At 29.7% G+C, this 18,170-nt stretch overlaps 1 protein-coding gene across 50 annotated transcripts in view; it reads right to left on the bottom strand.

The window, feature by feature from the left end:
* RIMS2 (regulating synaptic membrane exocytosis 2) overlaps nucleotides 1-18,170 on the bottom strand; it is a 526,738-nt gene that overhangs the window by 162,226 nt on the left and 346,342 nt on the right. For 28 of the 50 annotated variants that reach the window (XM_036232917.1, XM_036232934.1, XM_036232932.1 and 25 more), the window contains one exon: nucleotides 4,028-4,057. The exons of 17 other annotated variants lie outside the window; for them this stretch is intronic. In XM_036232917.1, the coding sequence (XP_036088810.1) occupies nucleotides 4,028-4,057 (30 nt within the window). Of the gene's footprint in view, nucleotides 1-4,027; nucleotides 4,058-12,343; nucleotides 12,434-18,170 lie in introns of all 50 variants that reach the window. 5 more of the 50 variants (XM_036232918.1, XM_036232939.1, XM_036232923.1 and 2 more) reach the window with 2 other exon arrangements.

Raw genomic sequence — 18,170 nt, 5'->3', positions numbered from 1 at the left:
TTATTCACTGACAATTAAATTTTTTATTTAGTAAAATGTCTGTTCATGTGTTTTGCCCATTTTTCTATTAGAGTTTTGTAGAATACATATTTATTTGTCAAAGTGATCCAGGTATTAAGACTCTGAATACTCTTGTCCGAGTTGCTATAAACATGTATCCCAATTTGTTGTGTGCCTTATAATTTGTTTATGCCAATTTCGATATTCTAAAGTTTATACCTGCTACATTGTAGTTAAGTCTTTTTAAATTTCTTTCATTGCTTTTATTCTTAGAAAAGCTTTCCTTTTTTGGAGAAAAGCTCTTTCGCACTTTCATTAAAACTCGATTTACCCCTTAATCTAACTGAAGTTAATTTGTTCAATAGGAATTGTTAAGCAAGCAGCGGAAAGTCACATTCCCAGGATGTGGCAGCACCTGGATTAGAATTCAAACCTCCGCAATTTCAAAGCTCTTGCTGTTTCCACACAACTCTGTCACCTCAGAAATGATGAAGCTCAACATTACAGGTGCATCAGTCCTGATGCATGGGTTTGTATCACAGCTATCTCCTAAACTGGTCACCACGAACTAGTCATAAGGTATTTGTAATACATATAACAAAAATAATTAATTCTGTATCACAGAAAGATCACAAATCAAAACATATGGGCTTCAATACAGCTGATCCAAAATAAAGTGTTTTCTCATGTATTTTATAAAATAATATCTTTACTTATATAGTGCTAACTATGCCCCAAACTCTGTTTTTAGGTACTTTACACACTATATATTAACTAAGTGAATTCTTACAATAACCCTTTGAGGTAGTAGTAATATTATCCCTGTTTTACAGATGAGGAATCTGAGGCACAGTGGTGGGACCGATCAGCCAGCCAGTCCAGTTTCAGAGTCTGTGCTCTAATCGTGCTTCTCAGACCAACGTTGCTTACAGCAGCAAATATTATTCCCATTAGTTGACTATGATTTGCAAGAGTTAAAATCAATCTTAATCTTTTCTATTGTGGATTCTGAAAACTGATTCCTTTTATTTAAATCTTATACACCCTCGGTATCACCACAGAATGTTCATTTCATCTCTTAGCTTGAATGAAAAGTTGACCCTTCACAAGAATACTACCTTCCTCAGAAACATTTTCAGGGGAAACCACTCAAAACCCTATTCCTTAAATACCACTGCAGACTGAAAGTGGTATTAGCATTCTTCTAGGTCTGCATTGCTACTTACACATGTTTACTTTTCTAAATTCATGTAAAATTGACTCTTTTATATCCATACGATTATACCTCCTTGCTGTTGTCTACTTCTCAAGCAATTTTCTTCATCCATTTTTTTCAACCTTATTAAGCCTTCAGTGATTTTGATGCCTACATAAAAATTCTAGCATGAAAGAGTTTTGCTTTCCTTGCCTTCTTGAACAATACTCTATCTCAGAAATCCACTCTCAGGGTCAAACCCTGAACCTTTACAATATTTGGAACTGTCTAACATCTGAAAATTCTAAACATCATTAAATCATTAATCTTTGAAAATAACCTTCTCCATTTGCTTCCATTAACCTTCAATATCTCCAAAAATTTCAGTTCTTCCATGGAAGCCCTTCTCTCCCACTTCATAAAAATCTGAATCTAAACATGATTTAACAAGACAACATGACTTAACACGACAATCTTCTTCCCTAGACTGTCTTTGGCATCATTTCAACTACCTTCCTTGCCAGCCACACTCAACATTCTCATCCTCTGTTTATTAATACCATAACTGCTCACAAACTTCCAGTTTTATATCCTAAGGGTTACATATGAAGTGTGCTAATGAGCCAATTACACAATCCTAGAGAATCAATGCCATGGCAAATATAAGTTCTTCACTTAAACTGTCACCATTCTACGCATCCCCCATGGCAGCCACTCTTAATTTTTATAATTTTCCCGAAGCATCAGGAAGCTTGTTCTACATTCATCTTTGTTTATTTACTTATTTTTGTCTTTTAGATCTCTTTACCTTCTCTTCAAAGTAGCTTCCACCCTCCACAACTTCACTGAAACCAATTAAGCAAAAATCATTATTGATTAGTTTTATCATTTAACAACATAATGTATCTTTTGTTGAAATTTTTCTGCAGAAAAAATTTTCAGTATACCCTCCTTGAAACACTTTCCCTTCTCAAATTCTGCTTTTTTCTGGATATCTTACTGTCCTTGAATAGTTCTTTTCAACATAGTTTTCTGGCTTTTGTTCTTTCATCCAGTCCTTACATCTAAATAAATGTTGGTGATCCCAGAATTTTGATTCTTGGCACGATTGGAATTAGTTAAATGCTGATACTCTATGTTTCTAAAAAATTCAGACTTCTCTCCTAAGTTCCTGACTCACACATCTAATCACCACTATCACATATTTATACTTGAATTTCCCAAAGAAATCTTAAACTCAACCCATCCCAAAACTGAACTTATTTTTCCCCTAAAAGTTGTTCAACATATATTCCCTATCTTGATAAAGCATATCACTATCTAGTCAAACATTTCAGTCACCTCAGATTATCTTATTCTTCTTTATCCTGCATCTTTAAAATTCTTCTCATGTACCAATTGTCTCTACTGATACCTTAATTCAGCCCCTTATCAACTCTTAACTGATTGGAGCAATATCCTCATAAATGATCTTTCTGCTTATATTGTTTCAGTACAGTTTTTACATAGCTTCTAAAGTAATATTTCCAAAAATGTATATCAGGTCTTGTTCCCCCCTTACTTTACAAGCCACAATAACTTACACTATGCTCAGAAACCCTCCTCTTCCTACTTTTACCTAAATTTGTTTAAACTAGTTTGTCTATATTGTTTTCTCTTCCTGAAATGCTCCCTACTCATAACGCCCCTTTCTAGTTTTTAACATTCAACTCAAGTGTCACCTCTTCTATGAAGTCTTTCTTGAAGTAATATCTACCCTTTTTAGGTGGAAATGATCACAGCACCCTTTATGATTCCATTGTGTTTTTCCCCCACATACACATAAATACAGATATATTTCTCATAGTACCTGTAATATTATTGTGTTTACTTCTTAGACAGAATCTAGAAAAAGCCCACAAGGACAGGGGGCTATTTTGTGTATCCTATCATTTCCAGCACTTAGAACGGTACCACACAGCATGTGCTTAATAAATGAGTATTGAATGAATGTTCGAGTTTTAGTATGTTACTTTTTCCGTGAAGCTTTTTCTGGCTATCTAGTTAAACAAATTTTATTTAACTTTACAGCTTTGTAAAACATATTTGTAGAGTCATCCATATTGGCATGTAAACATATGACATACATTTTAACTTCTAGTGATACTGATAACTTGCTTAGGAAATGTATTAGGTCTTTAGTATTTTTCACAGCCTAGTACATTGCTGAACTCATGATAGAAATAAAGTACTTTTTGGGTTATGTAAAAAAAAGTTGAAAACAAGTTTTAAGTCTAAAATAATAAAGAACAAATCATAATTAACAATATAATCTAGACAGAAGGGAGTGAGTTTGGGAGACTGGGAGAATGGGGTGAAGGGTTAATAAGTACAAATTAGTAGTTGATAGTTAGTCAGGGGGATGGGGAGCGTGGCAGAGGGAATGCACTTAACACTGCTATGATGGCTGTGTGGAGGCCAGGGGAGGGAGGGAGCAAATGGGGGGATAGTTTTATGAACTACATAGATGTCTAACCAATGTACTGTATACTTGAAACTAATTTAAATAAATAAATTAAAAAAATAATCTACCTGATCTGGAGTTAATTAGTTATGAAAAAATAAATAAATATACATATTACACAAAAGTAATCATTTTATTTTTATCCGTCTAACTGCAGCAGTTGCTGTTAAAAGTTGAACATACCTAAAATGAAAATGCCTGCAAGATTTAACATTTTGTTATATTAGAGGAGAATGAAAAATTACAAACTAAATAAAAATAGTAAAAAAATTCTAAGACAAGTTAGATAAATGAAAAAATAACAAAGAAAAGCAGTAGAAGAGACAGACCTGCATGTCTTCTTGTGGAGTCCACTTCTTCTGTGATCACATCATGTAATGGACAGACATAGACAAAGGAGATGGGTGTGAGTGGATGTACTCAAAAGGTAAAAAGTGACACTGAAGGAAAGGACCGCAAATCATTTTGAGAAAGAATCCTGTACATAGTGGTAGGGAAGATATAATCAAAACACACCATATTTGAAAAAAAAAATAATAGAAGAGCTGTTGGTGAATTGGTTAAGCTACTATGGGTTAGCAGAATCAGAAAAATAAAGTTAGTATAGAAAAAAAGAGGATTTGAAAGTTTCCAATTATTCATAGACAGACAATCCTGAACACTGATGCTAAAGAAAGATACCATTAGTAAAAACGATGTTTCTTGTATTACCGTATTGTTCAAGACATTACTGAGTCCATTTAACATCTGTTAAATGCTCTTAGGACTTTTAGTTATCATCTAAAGAAAAAACTTCAATTAAAACATTTTCAAAAAGCAATAAAAATAGTTTCAACAGATTTCTATGTCTCTGAAGTTTCCCAAATTGATCAGTGCACACATGAAAATAAAATATGGCCATCAGGCCAATAGGTCATTAAATTACTTCGGAATAGCAAAATATTACCGTAAAAATAGTATGAAGAGTAACAAACATAATAAAATTCATTACAAGAGAAGTAGCTGAAATATATGGCTTTAAATACTAAAAATTCAAATTAACCTTCAATTTAGGCAGATTTTCTTTGATTGTATTCCCTTATAATGTCTATGTATTAAGAAAGTTTTATAGATGCCACGTAACAGATCACTGATGTTTCTACTCAAATTTGCCCATCCAAATCCAACATCTGCTATAAGAGATATGGCACACATTTTAGAAACACTTCTTTCCCCGTTGCCAGTGGAGAATTCAAAAGACATGTTATATATAGTGATTAAAAGCAGGAAATAGCTGCTAAACTAAGCATTCAAAGAAAAAATTTTTTTCCAAAGATATTAGTGAGTTAGTATTAGTGTGATATACACAGATAAACAATATAACACAAAACCGAGAACTCCTATTTTAATTATCTACTTAGCTTTGAATCAAGTACCAAAAAATTCTTAAATAAAAAAACCATACTCACTTTTGCTATAGTTGTATCATGGTTTTTGAATAATTTATAGAAAACCATATTATATCAAACTACACTTGGAATATTAATATACTGAAATCGTAACTCTTGAGTGCATTCTTTCCTATAACAAATTTATCTCTTTTCTTAATAATGAGAAAATAAAACTTTCCACTATGAAAAAAGTGCTAAGATAACCAAAATTTTTCATTAGGAAAAAAGAAATCTTAGTATGATTACAGAGAACTAGAAAAGGTATGACACATTTTGAAAGATAAAATCATTTTGAAAATTATTCAAGCATATCTTTGGCCTATTCAAAATTAGACACTAATTCTTATTAAAATTATATTATCAACCAGACTCTGCTAATAAGATTGACCACTAGAAAAATACTGTTCTCCTGAAATGTACGTCTGAAATACATTTGCCATATTTCTTTTATATCCCCGGTTTACCCATTTTTCAAAGACAGAAAAATCAGAGTGTAATAATAGCATGTTAGCTGAATTGTATCATATCTTGCATTATTTACTCTATGTAACATTTCCCTACAGACATATTTATCATACTACTAAAAGTTTCCTTGCATGTTAGAATGAAATTGGTATAAATTAGATAAAATAACTGCTTAAGTATATTCCATCTCTAAGAAAACATTTTCCTTTTTTTCAGAAAACATAGAAACAACCAATAAATGAAGCTTTTATTCTCTTCCTATTTTTTTTTCTGTATCTTGGATTATTTTATAATAGTATTACGGCAATGTTTTTCAAGTTATATGGATTCAAAACATTCGAAATTCTTCTTAACTCATACCCTAATTTATTATAGAGAATTACTGAGACACAGAGTTCAAGTGACTTACCCAAGGTCACACAACAAGTTTAGTGGCAGAACCAGAAATAGAACAGAGGTTTCCTAATCACCAGGTCTATTTTCTTTTTACTAGATGCTATGTAACCCAATAAAAACATGTAAAATAAAAAGTCAAATAAGAAAAATAATCTCATGATGACACTTGAACTGGACACTTTATTATACAGTATTCAACCAGAATGTTTTTTAAAAGGATACATACTACGACAATACAAGTTAATTCACCAATGCTTTAACTCTTGTGAGGAATATGGTAATACTTCTCTTAGCACCAATAATTTAATATTTTTTCAAAAATATTATACAAAATTTATATTACATAAGTAGATAAAAATAAAAAATTTTGTCAATGATCCCCTTAACTGAAAGTGTCATTAAATCATTTTTCTATCATTTATGTGAATATGATCCATTAATAAATAGATCACAATTAATTATATAAAAATCATTTAACTTTAATCCAGCAGATAGAATTTTCATTTAAGTCATAAAATCTCAATATATAACTTACAATTTTACCAATTATATTTAAAAATTTTTTTGGCTTTTTTGTCTTCCTGTGGTTACAATTTTTAATATATACTATTTATATTAAAACAGCCTTATTTTGAAAAAATAACATTGTTAACTATATCATTTGAACAGCCATGTCTTATTTAAATAGTAATAAACTATAAATAGCTATTTCACATATATTATTGTAATAAATTGTAGACTGTAGTGCACCCTGAAGCAGCTAAGAGTACTCCCTGAACTCTTCCTACCTCCGTTTCCTTTAATTATTATTTTGCTAATTTGCCGCAGTCAAACACTCTGCAGTGCTGTTATTGGCAGTTCTAATGAGAACTCTTTCCAACAGTTTATTTAACCAATAATCAGAGTGATTAAGAATAGTGAAAGTCTACCCTCACTTAGGTATCCATTTCTGTCACAATTATGGCCAAATCTTAGAATTATAAACAGTTTATAAAGAGAATGTACAGTATTTTTTTTGGTTCGTTTCATCCTATGAACAAAAGAGAAAATATTTTCATATATTATACTGAAATGACATTTATAAAATATAATGAATAATTCATAAACACCATTTTACCACTTATGGTAAATTATTTTTGAACAAATATTTTTAAACTTAAGGTATCATCAAGATGCAAGTTATAAAAAGAATGGGCTTTTAATCAAGCAAAATAGAATAACACATATATGTTTGTATTGATCTTTAAAATAAAAAATATACTGAAGATAGATATATAAAATAATCATTTTGTACAAACCCAAAACTTTACCCCTTGCTAATGCAATATATTAATTATTATATTCCAACTGAACATATCTCAAATTCAAACAAAAATAATAATCTATAATCAGCTTAATTAAAAAAGGCATACATATGGAGCTTGTTTGTCCACGAATGCAGTTTTTAACAAGGGTGTATGATATCTATTTGAAACTAATGTTCTCATTCACCAACATTCGCAAGAGACATAATATTGGCCTACTGTCAGATTTAATTGCAGTTGAATTCACATATGTTCTATAGGAGCAAGCATGTATTTAAAAGATTCCTGACAATGAAAGAGAAACCTAGAGATGTTAACCGTATATTAGAACTTCCACATAACTAAAAGCTGACCACATTATGAGGTCATAGGAGTCTCAGAATGTTTATTTTGGACAGGAGTTATACCTTTCAAAATGAAGCCTTAATAAGCATGCACTTTAGCAAGGCTGTCTCAATGACACAAAGATCAGGATAGACATACAACATAAAAATAAAGCATTTACCAAGTTTACTGACTTCAAACTAAAACTTCTCCACTGTGACAAAAATCTGTTGAAAATACCTCAAATCAAATGATTTGAATTTTTTAGACTTGTCAGGAAACACAAAATTATTGAACACTTACAATAAATTCTATTAAATAAGGTGCAATCTTTTAGAATATTTCACTATTTTTAAAATTTCACTAAAAAAATGTTTATCTTTTAAATGTCTTCTTTCCTATTCCCAGCTGTGCTGTTTTTTTTTTTTTCTGATTCTATCCTTGAAGTTTGATATATAATGCAATTTTAAATGCAAAAAAATATGTACTTAACGTATGTATTGAGTTTAAAATAATTGATTTTCAAATGATAGCACATATTTCTCATAAAAAAGAAACTCGGTGAAGTACAGTCTTGGCCTTATAAACTTATCTGTATGGTCAAAGGAAACAGAACCAACTTTAAGCAAGCAATTAAATGCATAAATCATGAATTTCACTTTATGTACATGAAAACATGCTTGTTAACAAAGAATGCTGTATTCTTTGATACCACTGAGGGTATCAGTAGTATTAAATTGTAACATTCCATCAGTACATTTGTGTTGTATACAGTATTTACTTAGTTTTACATCACTTTTTTCTGTCAAAAATAAAAATTCATTCTTCAATAATCCAGAAATAATTAGAAATTGTCGACCTGCTAATAACGACCAGGAACAACCTCAATTCTTCTTTTCAAACTAGACGAATTAGATTAGAATCTAATTAGAAATCTAACTTAGAATATTGAGTTAGACTGAAATAACTGTTTCTGCTTTAAGATATATCAAAGTAGTCAAGAATCAAAAGCACATTAAATGAAAATACTCAAGAAAAAATTTAAAGTATAAAACTGACTACCAAAATACATTTTTGAATATTTATTCTTTTCTTAATATAAATGTCATAAAGCATAATTTCAAAGATAAAACTAAAAAAAAAATCTCTACCTTCACTATAGTTACAGATCCATAAAGAATACCACACGTAAATGCTCATGTTGGAAAAACCTAAAGGTTAATATACTAACTAAATCATGGTTAAAAAATAAAAAATAGAGGCTTATCCACAAAAGATGTTATAGTAAGTAGTGAAACGTAACTGGTTACTTCGAATATTTTCAATTTTCAAAATACCAATCATATAATATCTCAAAAAAATATTTCATTGTCCTCAGTTTTCCGAAAAAATGTATTTTCCAGATAAGATACAGCAAGGTAAGTAGCACTGTCTTGGTTTTAGGGTAATTACAGTATGGGTGGTAGCTAAGTCAATTCAAGATATTCCTAGATATAACATAATTTACAGTTAGAAAACAACAAATTAAGGTAGATAATCTTTTCATAAATAGGATCAGTTAATTATCAAACATATTAGAAATCATTTAAATTATCTGTAAGTAGATTCTTAAGTATTTAATTCCAAGAGTTTCTCATTTTAGAGGAACTTAGAAACTGTATTAGTTCTAAAACATTCATTCATAGTTTTCCCATCAGACATTTTTGTGGAATGTGTTTAAGTAAAATATGAGATAAAATGTTATATACAAATATGATCTTTTCTGATATATTTCTAATTACTAGACAAAAAGATAAATTCACAAAGTGAAAATTATAATAAAGTTCAAAAGATTAAAATTTGTTTTCAATGTTTAATAATTGACATTTAATCACTGAAATAAATGCATTATTATAGACCACAGTATTCTAGTTTAGAATCAGTATGCTCAATGAAAAAAATAAACAAAGATTTTCCATGTTCATATATCCTTGAAGTGAATTAAGAATATTTTGTTAACTTTATGGCCTAAACAAAATGTAAACTCCATTCCACATGAGGAAGACATTTAGTGATTTACTCTAAACATTATTTGTAAAACCTGTGGAATAAGAGCACTTGATTCTTAAAGAAGTGTTATATTTTATGTTCACAACAAAGATATTAATATGATAAATATTATTATTTCTAGGGATCTTCATCTGTACTGCTGTCAATTAAGTTAGAAATACTGAAAATAAATCACATGTTTTACTGATAATCCTCTTAGGACAAACTAGTTCAGAAATATTAAGATTTTTCTTTAAAAAAAAACAAAACTAGTCCATAATAAAGTGCAAATATATGTTATCTCATTTTCTAGTCTATAAATGTCATTTAGCTCTTCAGTTTTACACTCATATTTAAAATAAAAATTTCAAGTGATATTTTTTATCGTTAATATACATCCTAAAAATGGCAAAATTCCTAGGTGTTGTTCTTGTATAGACTTTCATAAAAAAACAAAAACAAAAAACTATGCTATTGATACATAGCCAACCTTGCATTATGGGATTGGGTTTAAGTACTTCCAAACTTTTTCTAATACCACAAGTTTACTACAATGATCCTCTAATGAAAAATCTTTGACAATTAATGAAGGATAATCGCTTAGGTTTTAGTGAATAAAAATTATGTGTTAAACACTGATGACAATTAATAGATTATTAACATCACATATGTACTTAAATATAAAATGAGTACAAACATGTCTCCGTAAAGTCCAAGTTCATAAACATGTTATCACAATGTAATTAGCCCCACCTGATTTTATCATTCAAAAGTTTCAGTAATTAAAAATACTCTCTATCTTTCTTCTCTTTTAGAAAAAAACAAAAATATTTATGGAAAACTAAAATCTAACACAGCATTCACTCATTGCCTTAGCACACGGCATACTTACTCATGACAACTGGGGTTTAAAAAGCCAAGAATTTCTTAGTATATAGGAAAATGCACAATTGACGATAGAAAAATCTATGACCATTTTAAACCATGACATTAAAGCACTCTACATTAATTTTCCTTTATTGTACACATAATTTATATTCAAATAGAGGGCTTAAAAGATGATAAAAATATATACAAAAATTTATAAATTAACATTATTTAAAAGAGATCTTTAAAATTTTGTTTGTGAGCTGTAAAAATACTTTTTAGCCAAACATTGCATTGTTTCATGATTTTAATATACAATGAGACTTATCTACATAGATACACAGGGCCAAACATATTCATGTAATCAGACGTGAGGGCAAACAGAGACAAATAAATAATAATTTATGACCAAAGATAATCCACATCACACAACATAGCAAAGATAGCTTATTATACTAATAATAATTGTTATATAAATCGAAACAAAACTAACTTTAAACACCTTTTTACTTTTTAAAATCCCCTTAAATATACTAATAATATACTATTATTTTCCAAATAAAATGATTCTTAAAAGTTTTTTAAAATATATTTTCTTTCAACTTTAAGAATATATTTAAATTTCAAATATAAAATCCACTTAATTAAATTTCAGTTTATAACTTGTACTAAAAGAGAATTCATAGATTAAGCCATTTGCACTATGCTATTTTTCCTTGCTCTTTAGACTTAGGTATATAATAATTGTTTTCAAAGTACTCTATTCTCATTAGCACTACTATAATTGTAATAACTTAATCATCCATATAATTACTTTTAAGTTATGCGTTTTTTGCCAGAATGTAAGCCTAAGAGGGCAACTGCTGCATCTATCTTGTTCTACCCCAGTTAACTCAGAGCCAACCACAATGTCTGGCACACAACAGGATAACAACGTTTAAGTTACACAGTGATATATATTTTGAAGTGTAGGTATTAGACATCTAACAGGAAATGAGTCATCACATAAAAATACATTAACACTGTTTCTATGGACATATATCTATTTAAATGATATTATTATTAGAAACTCCATTTGCATTCTAAAATTTTGATTGAAATTTTCAATGTACTCTCATTCAATTACTGATTAAAAGTAGTACTGATTATTCAGTTGATTATCATCTTTGTATACTTTGTTTCTCTTGCTTTTACTCCTGGTTCAATTTTTTGTCTTCTACTTAGTTAATTATACCTCTCCAAAAAAGGGAAGAAGATAAAATTACTTCATTTCATTTCGCTGGTAGAAATAATGGTTTGAAGGGGCTCTTCACTGAATTCCTAAACTCTACTATCATTCCCTGTTGTTACTGCTGCTAATATTTTTAGCTTCAGAAGTTGTAAATAAATCATTACCAATATATGGTATAATACCTCAACAGCATTTGCAATTAAAAATAAAGAATGGCCTACAAACACAAACTTTAAATAATATAGAGAACTTCCTATAGTACTTTTTAGAGAAGCAAGAACCTCTTTGTTAAGGTACTTTAATTTGAGTCAAAACAACCAAATATAGAAATGACCATTTGTGCTTATATTAGTCCATTTTTTTCCTAAAGAAATAATCTTAATAAAATAATTGTTCTTTTTCTCAAAATATGAAGAACCAGGTTTCTAAATAAATCTTGAAATAAAGTGTTCACGCTCTAATGTAAATAGGTTCTACACACTATAAAGTTCACACCAAAATGAGAAAAATGATGTAAAACAAGCACACACGTATTTAAAAAGCATGAAACGCAATGCTTATTGTCTCATGCTTTCAGTGGTTTTCCAAACCCTGACAAACCTGGCTCAGATTGGTGTTTCTTTTTCGGCAATGGTATGTCATCAATTATTGTACCATTCACCTTTTTCTGTTGGTCTTCCCATGTAACTTCTAGTACAAATAAAAATAATAATAATCAGAGCTTGTCAGAAACATTAGATAATGATCATAATGAGAACCTGAAAATACTTCAGAGATATGTTTTGTTTTTGTTAAATTTCCCCCTAAATTCTCCCATAAATGTTCAGTAATATGTAGTTAATGTTTTAAATATAGAAATGTGACATTTGAATTTTTAAAAGTAGATTTCAAAAATCCAAAGCACTATAATTCACTGCCAGTAAATTTCAAAATTTATTTTCAGTAAAATGGATGTGGCCAAGGTATGATAAAAATGATAATTAAAATGGCTAATAAATGTTTTTTTCTGAGTTAACATTAATTAATATTAATTTGATTTAGAAATAAATATTTTGCTAAGCATAGTTTTTGTGGTGAAATTATTATATGAAATTAAAATACAGAATTTTCGTACATATCAAGAGAATATCCATAACTAGATTTTAATATGGTACAAAAAATGGCTATTTATTTTACTACCATATTTAGTATTTTCATTAAATGAAAGAAAAATTTATGTGCTATGAGGTATGATTTCAATAAAAATTAGTGACAGTTTGGTATCATTGAATATGAATTACTTGGTTTATCTAAGACTATTTAGAATTATTTGTAGTGCAGTATAATATAGATTTATTCAACAAAAAAAAAATATATTCAGCACCTATGATAATCCAGGCATATCTAGGCACTGGGGATATAACAACGAACAAAATAGACAAAATCCATGCTCTCATATTCTATTAGGAGAAACAGATTATAAACAAGATAAATGAGTAAAATATTTTGTGACTTAGATATTCTTAAGTGTTAAGAACACAAATATGAAGTAGGTAAGAAAGTAATAAAATGTCCAGGGTGTGATAAAAGTTTGAACAGCATAGTCATGGAAACTCTCACTAAGAAGGCAAATTTTGAGTAAAGAACTTAAGGAAGTAAAGGAGTTAGCCATATGTTTATTTGAGAAGAGGGCATTACAGGCAGAAAAACAGCACTTGCATATACTCTGCGTGGGAAGCATGTCTGAAATGTTCTAAAAAGCGTGGAGGTCTCTATGGCTAAAGCAAAGTGAACAAAGGGGAAAGTGGTAAAAGATGAGGTTAAAGAGGCAATGGAATGGGAAGTGTGGGGAGCACAGATCATGTAGGGCCTTGTACATCATCTATCAAAAGATTCACTGGTCACCATTTAATTTTAATCTCATAGTAGGATACATAAACACTTAAGTATACACTTGCTTTTTTTATGTATATGTTTCTACAGCTACACTATAAGTCAAGTAGACAGTTACTATCGATGTACATTTAATGTCTTATACCTTATCTACCCCTTTGGCCATAAATAATGTAAGACTAACATTTTATAATATTAAGCCACGCACAATATAACAAGATAAAATCACTGTAAAAATTAAAAAATATGCTATATTGCGACACCAAATATAAGTAACTTTGGACGTACTACTATTTTTTTGTTACTTATACTGCTAGAATTGACTGTATTAAGTACAATATAAGGTTTTCCCTTTCCTAGACTTGAAATAAATGCTACTAATAATAAGACACTATTCTCATCTAACATCAAACAGCTACTGTAAGGAAACAAACTTCTTGCTTTGGGAGAATTAAAGCTACACTTCAGAGTGTAGCTGACACCCTAATTTTCTAATTAGTAAATGATCTGATAAAGATCCAATTTAGGATTCCCAAATGGCAACCAATCTGGATAAGGATGATCAAAAACACATGATAAATCCCTTGCTATCTTAGAAGGGCCCTTGAATCTCCTAGATTAATTTTGGACAAATGGTCATTCATTTAAGTTGGCAGGGAATGCTGTGTTTAAGAAATATCTACTAATGCCACTATAAAATCCATTATTATCTGGACACTAATTAAATTTGTAAATTAAGACATGAGCACTGGTACTCTCCTCACCCTAGAAGCATTCCTGAGAATAGAAAGGCAGCAGAACAAAGCCTAAATCGTATTCAGAAGCAAGCATCCATTCTGAAGACTACCAAAATTACTTTATTGTATTTGGTTCCTTTTAACCTGTTTTTTCCCCTCTTCGTCCCCTCTGCCTTCCTTCCTCTCTTCCTTTCTTTCTTATTTGTAAGGTTATCTATATTTGAGATGATGTAGGCAAATATATTTTGAATCTCAAAGGAAAAAAATATTTTTCCTTTAGTCTCACTGAGTAACTTAAGGACGTGACTTTTTAATAAGCAGTGTGATAGGGTTTAGCTTATAATACCAACAGTGAATGACTCACTAACAACAAATTAGGAGGTTGTATCTGTTTAAGTTTCTAAAACCAAACAAAATTAACAAACAATAATAACATAAATAATAAATTGAAAACCAAACTATTTGAGACTTTAGACATTATCAGCCACATCTCCTGAAGCATTAGGTTGTGTTAAAGTCCTTATGGGATACTTCACTTACTGAAGAGGAAACTGAGGTACAGAGAAATTTAAAGCCTTGCCAGAGGTCATAAACTTAGGAGCAGAACTGAGTTAATGACCCAAGTATTGATCTCCAATGGAATTCTCTAGATACTACAAAACTTCAAAAGTCTTAATGATTTAACCAGTTCTCTGGCTTAGAGAAAAGTAGTAGCAAGTATTTTCATACTGATTTTTCCACATGCACTAAAGCATGTACAATTGTATTAGCACATTATGCAATAACATACTGCAATCCAATCTGATTTATTTCCCCTTTGTACTGTTTGTTATACAAGCTATTTGATCAGAAATACCAATTTCCTAAAAACCACTAAATAATACGTAATGAATAATTGGTTCAGAGTGATCATAATAAAGTCAATTTGACTTTAAAGTTTTCAGATTATATGCTGAAGATACAAAATTATTGCAAGACATCACTAAGAAATAGCAATGATGGCTAACACTTATACTATGATGTGACAAGTATAGCTCTAAGCAATCTAAATATACCAAATTATATTTAAAAGTAAACTTACAGCATATCTACACAGAAAGTAATATTATATAGAATAAACTTGGAACTAGTTTAAGACAGAGTTTGCTACTATCATCCTTCCAAGGTACCTTGTTCTCTACTATACTTTTTAGCATTCCTTTCTCCACTCACAGGCTCTAACTTGCTTCTCATGAAAATGTGTATGGGATAATAGCTCATGTCGGTCCCCTCAGAAATATTTATATTTCAGTGTTCTGGAAAGCCTATAGTTTTATATATTAAAATAATTAAAATAGAGAATAGTAAAATATAAAGCACTACAAAAAGTAGAGGGTGGGGGAAGTACTGGGAGAAATACTTTGGGCTGAAAATCTACCCAGACTCCCTCAAAACTCACCTGTTGCTTATAAAGCTGACCCTGAACATGTATCACAATCTTAAGATGCTTTATGTAAATAAAATGCTATTGAATAATTTTACCAGCTATGTTTTATTTGTTATTATTATTAGTGTCATTGTTTTTCCTTGGGAGCTCACCCAAAGCAGGGAATACCTTATTCATCATTTCATCCTCAATTTCAACTTAGTACAACACACAGAAAATAGCAGGTAATGGTTGAATCGAACTAAATCATTAGCTAATATCTAAAATAATATAAATGGTCGAAACCCATGCAATGGGAATACCATTTATCTGAAGAGGTAAGATATAGAAATGTGTAAGATTGTGAGTCAAGATGAGATCTGCTTCGATGTGGATTAGAGGAAGTTATTTATTCTCTAGAATTCTACTCTTTAATGGTAAAGGAAAGCAGTTTTATTAAAAGATTTATAAGGCTACTTCCAAACCTAAAAGTCATGATTCTAAATCTAGGAGCTAAGCCAGTGAACATTGATTGACATCTTGGTAAACTATAGACAGATGGCTTGAGAGGACAGTGGTAAGTCCACCATTTAACCCAATGCCTAGGCATTTCTAATACATGGTTATAGCTGGAATCCACAGTTACTTTTTCTTTTCTTTCCTTTTCTTTTTAACTCTGAATGTAGAAGTAGGAACATAGTAATGTCCCTTTAACCTCTGGAATCTTATGAACTTCACTATGAGATTCAAAATAAACAATAAATCTGCATCTCCCAAAATAAAACAGTAAGAAGATATATTCAATATCTTAGGTATAAGTAGACCTTATTTATAGATAGATCATCAAGAGATTAAACTAAATGAAAACAAGAGTTAGCCTATGTAAAATATACAGAGTTCTCATCTTTCAAATTTTTATTCATTACTTTCTTTTTAGGTCCAAATATATCACATGTAGAATTGGTCTACATAACAACAGTGATGTTTTGCAGTAGAAAGGATTTTTATATAAATGATAAAAAATAAATTGATAATGAGTGCTAGTAACTGAAGTCCTAAAAATCATTGCCAGTAGAACCTTTACATGTAGAATCAAAGGAAATAAGAAAGCAGAATAGCCTCGAAGTAAAAGAGTTAATAGTATTCAGGGCCAAAAGAGATCAGAAAACCAAACAAACCTGCTGAGACTACTTCATTAGTTAAAATCATTAACCATTTTAGTGACTTCATTTGAAGCAGATACTGTCTTGATACATTTAAATGCACTTAAATACAAATGGCATTATATGTGTTTAAAACTTGTTGCACCCTAATAACAATTAAGAAGATATATTTACTCTTTCGGATCACTGAGATATAATTAAGTACCTATAAACATCCTTTCATAGCTACTACTCAAAAATCATGGCAGTCAAGAAATAGATAAAAATGTAAACAGATAAAAATGTAATGTATATGTAAATATACATTAAGCACTCCTTTAAATTTTTGTTTTATGGAGAATAATCATATTTTATAATAATTGATTAAATTTTATTTTGTCATAGTATTTTTGTCTTTTTATAATATCCTAGCTTATTTTAAGAATTTTATACATGGAGGGTTGTCAACAAATAATTAACACTCCGCAATAAGATAAATTATAAAATTATTTTAGTGCTATTTAGATCTTACATGTAACATTGCAGTCATTATTTATAAAAGATGAAAACGGGGAAGAAAATATATTTAAGACTAAAGGACATTTCAACTACTTTACTGAAGCATAAACCTATTCATTTCTTAATTTGGCCCAATAACAAGGACAAAGTGTTATGATACAGGGAAATTTTAGAATGTTGATTTTTTTTTGAGGTACCATTTTAAAATGGTGACATTCTAAATTTATACGTGTAGTTATATTTCATTATCAATTATTATAAAATATACCACCCTATTGTTTTTGAAAGAACTTAATTGTGGTGGGTTACAGAATTAAAATGCCCAAAAGTTACAGGAAAACTAAATTTAGTATTAAAATTAATCATCTTTTTTTTACTCACCTGCACAATATATTAACTCATGTATATAAAACTGAAAAAAATCTATGTCATAAATGTTGATTTAATATAGAACTCATAAAGTTCATTTCATGTCCTATTTTAAAATATTTTAAAGACAGTTTAATTTTACAATTCCTGGATTGAAAAATATCAATGTTGTGTTTTCCTAAATACATGATTATCACTCTTTTCTTCAGAATCTTACTCCTTAATATGAACAACAAAACAAAACTTCTGATTTTAATGCCATAATACATTTCAATAGAATAAGATTTTACCAGGATCCAATAATAAGTATTTTAAAGGCAAATTTTATATTCAGAAATGTATTTTAGAAAGAGCAGACACATTAAATATTAGATAACTGAAAC

The sequence above is a fragment of the Rousettus aegyptiacus genome, unplaced genomic scaffold, assembly GCF_014176215.1.
Source record: "Rousettus aegyptiacus isolate mRouAeg1 unplaced genomic scaffold, mRouAeg1.p scaffold_m13_p_15, whole genome shotgun sequence".
Lineage (NCBI taxonomy): Eukaryota > Metazoa > Chordata > Mammalia > Chiroptera > Pteropodidae > Rousettus > Rousettus aegyptiacus.
This window is presented reverse-complemented; position numbering and strand designations above follow the sequence as displayed.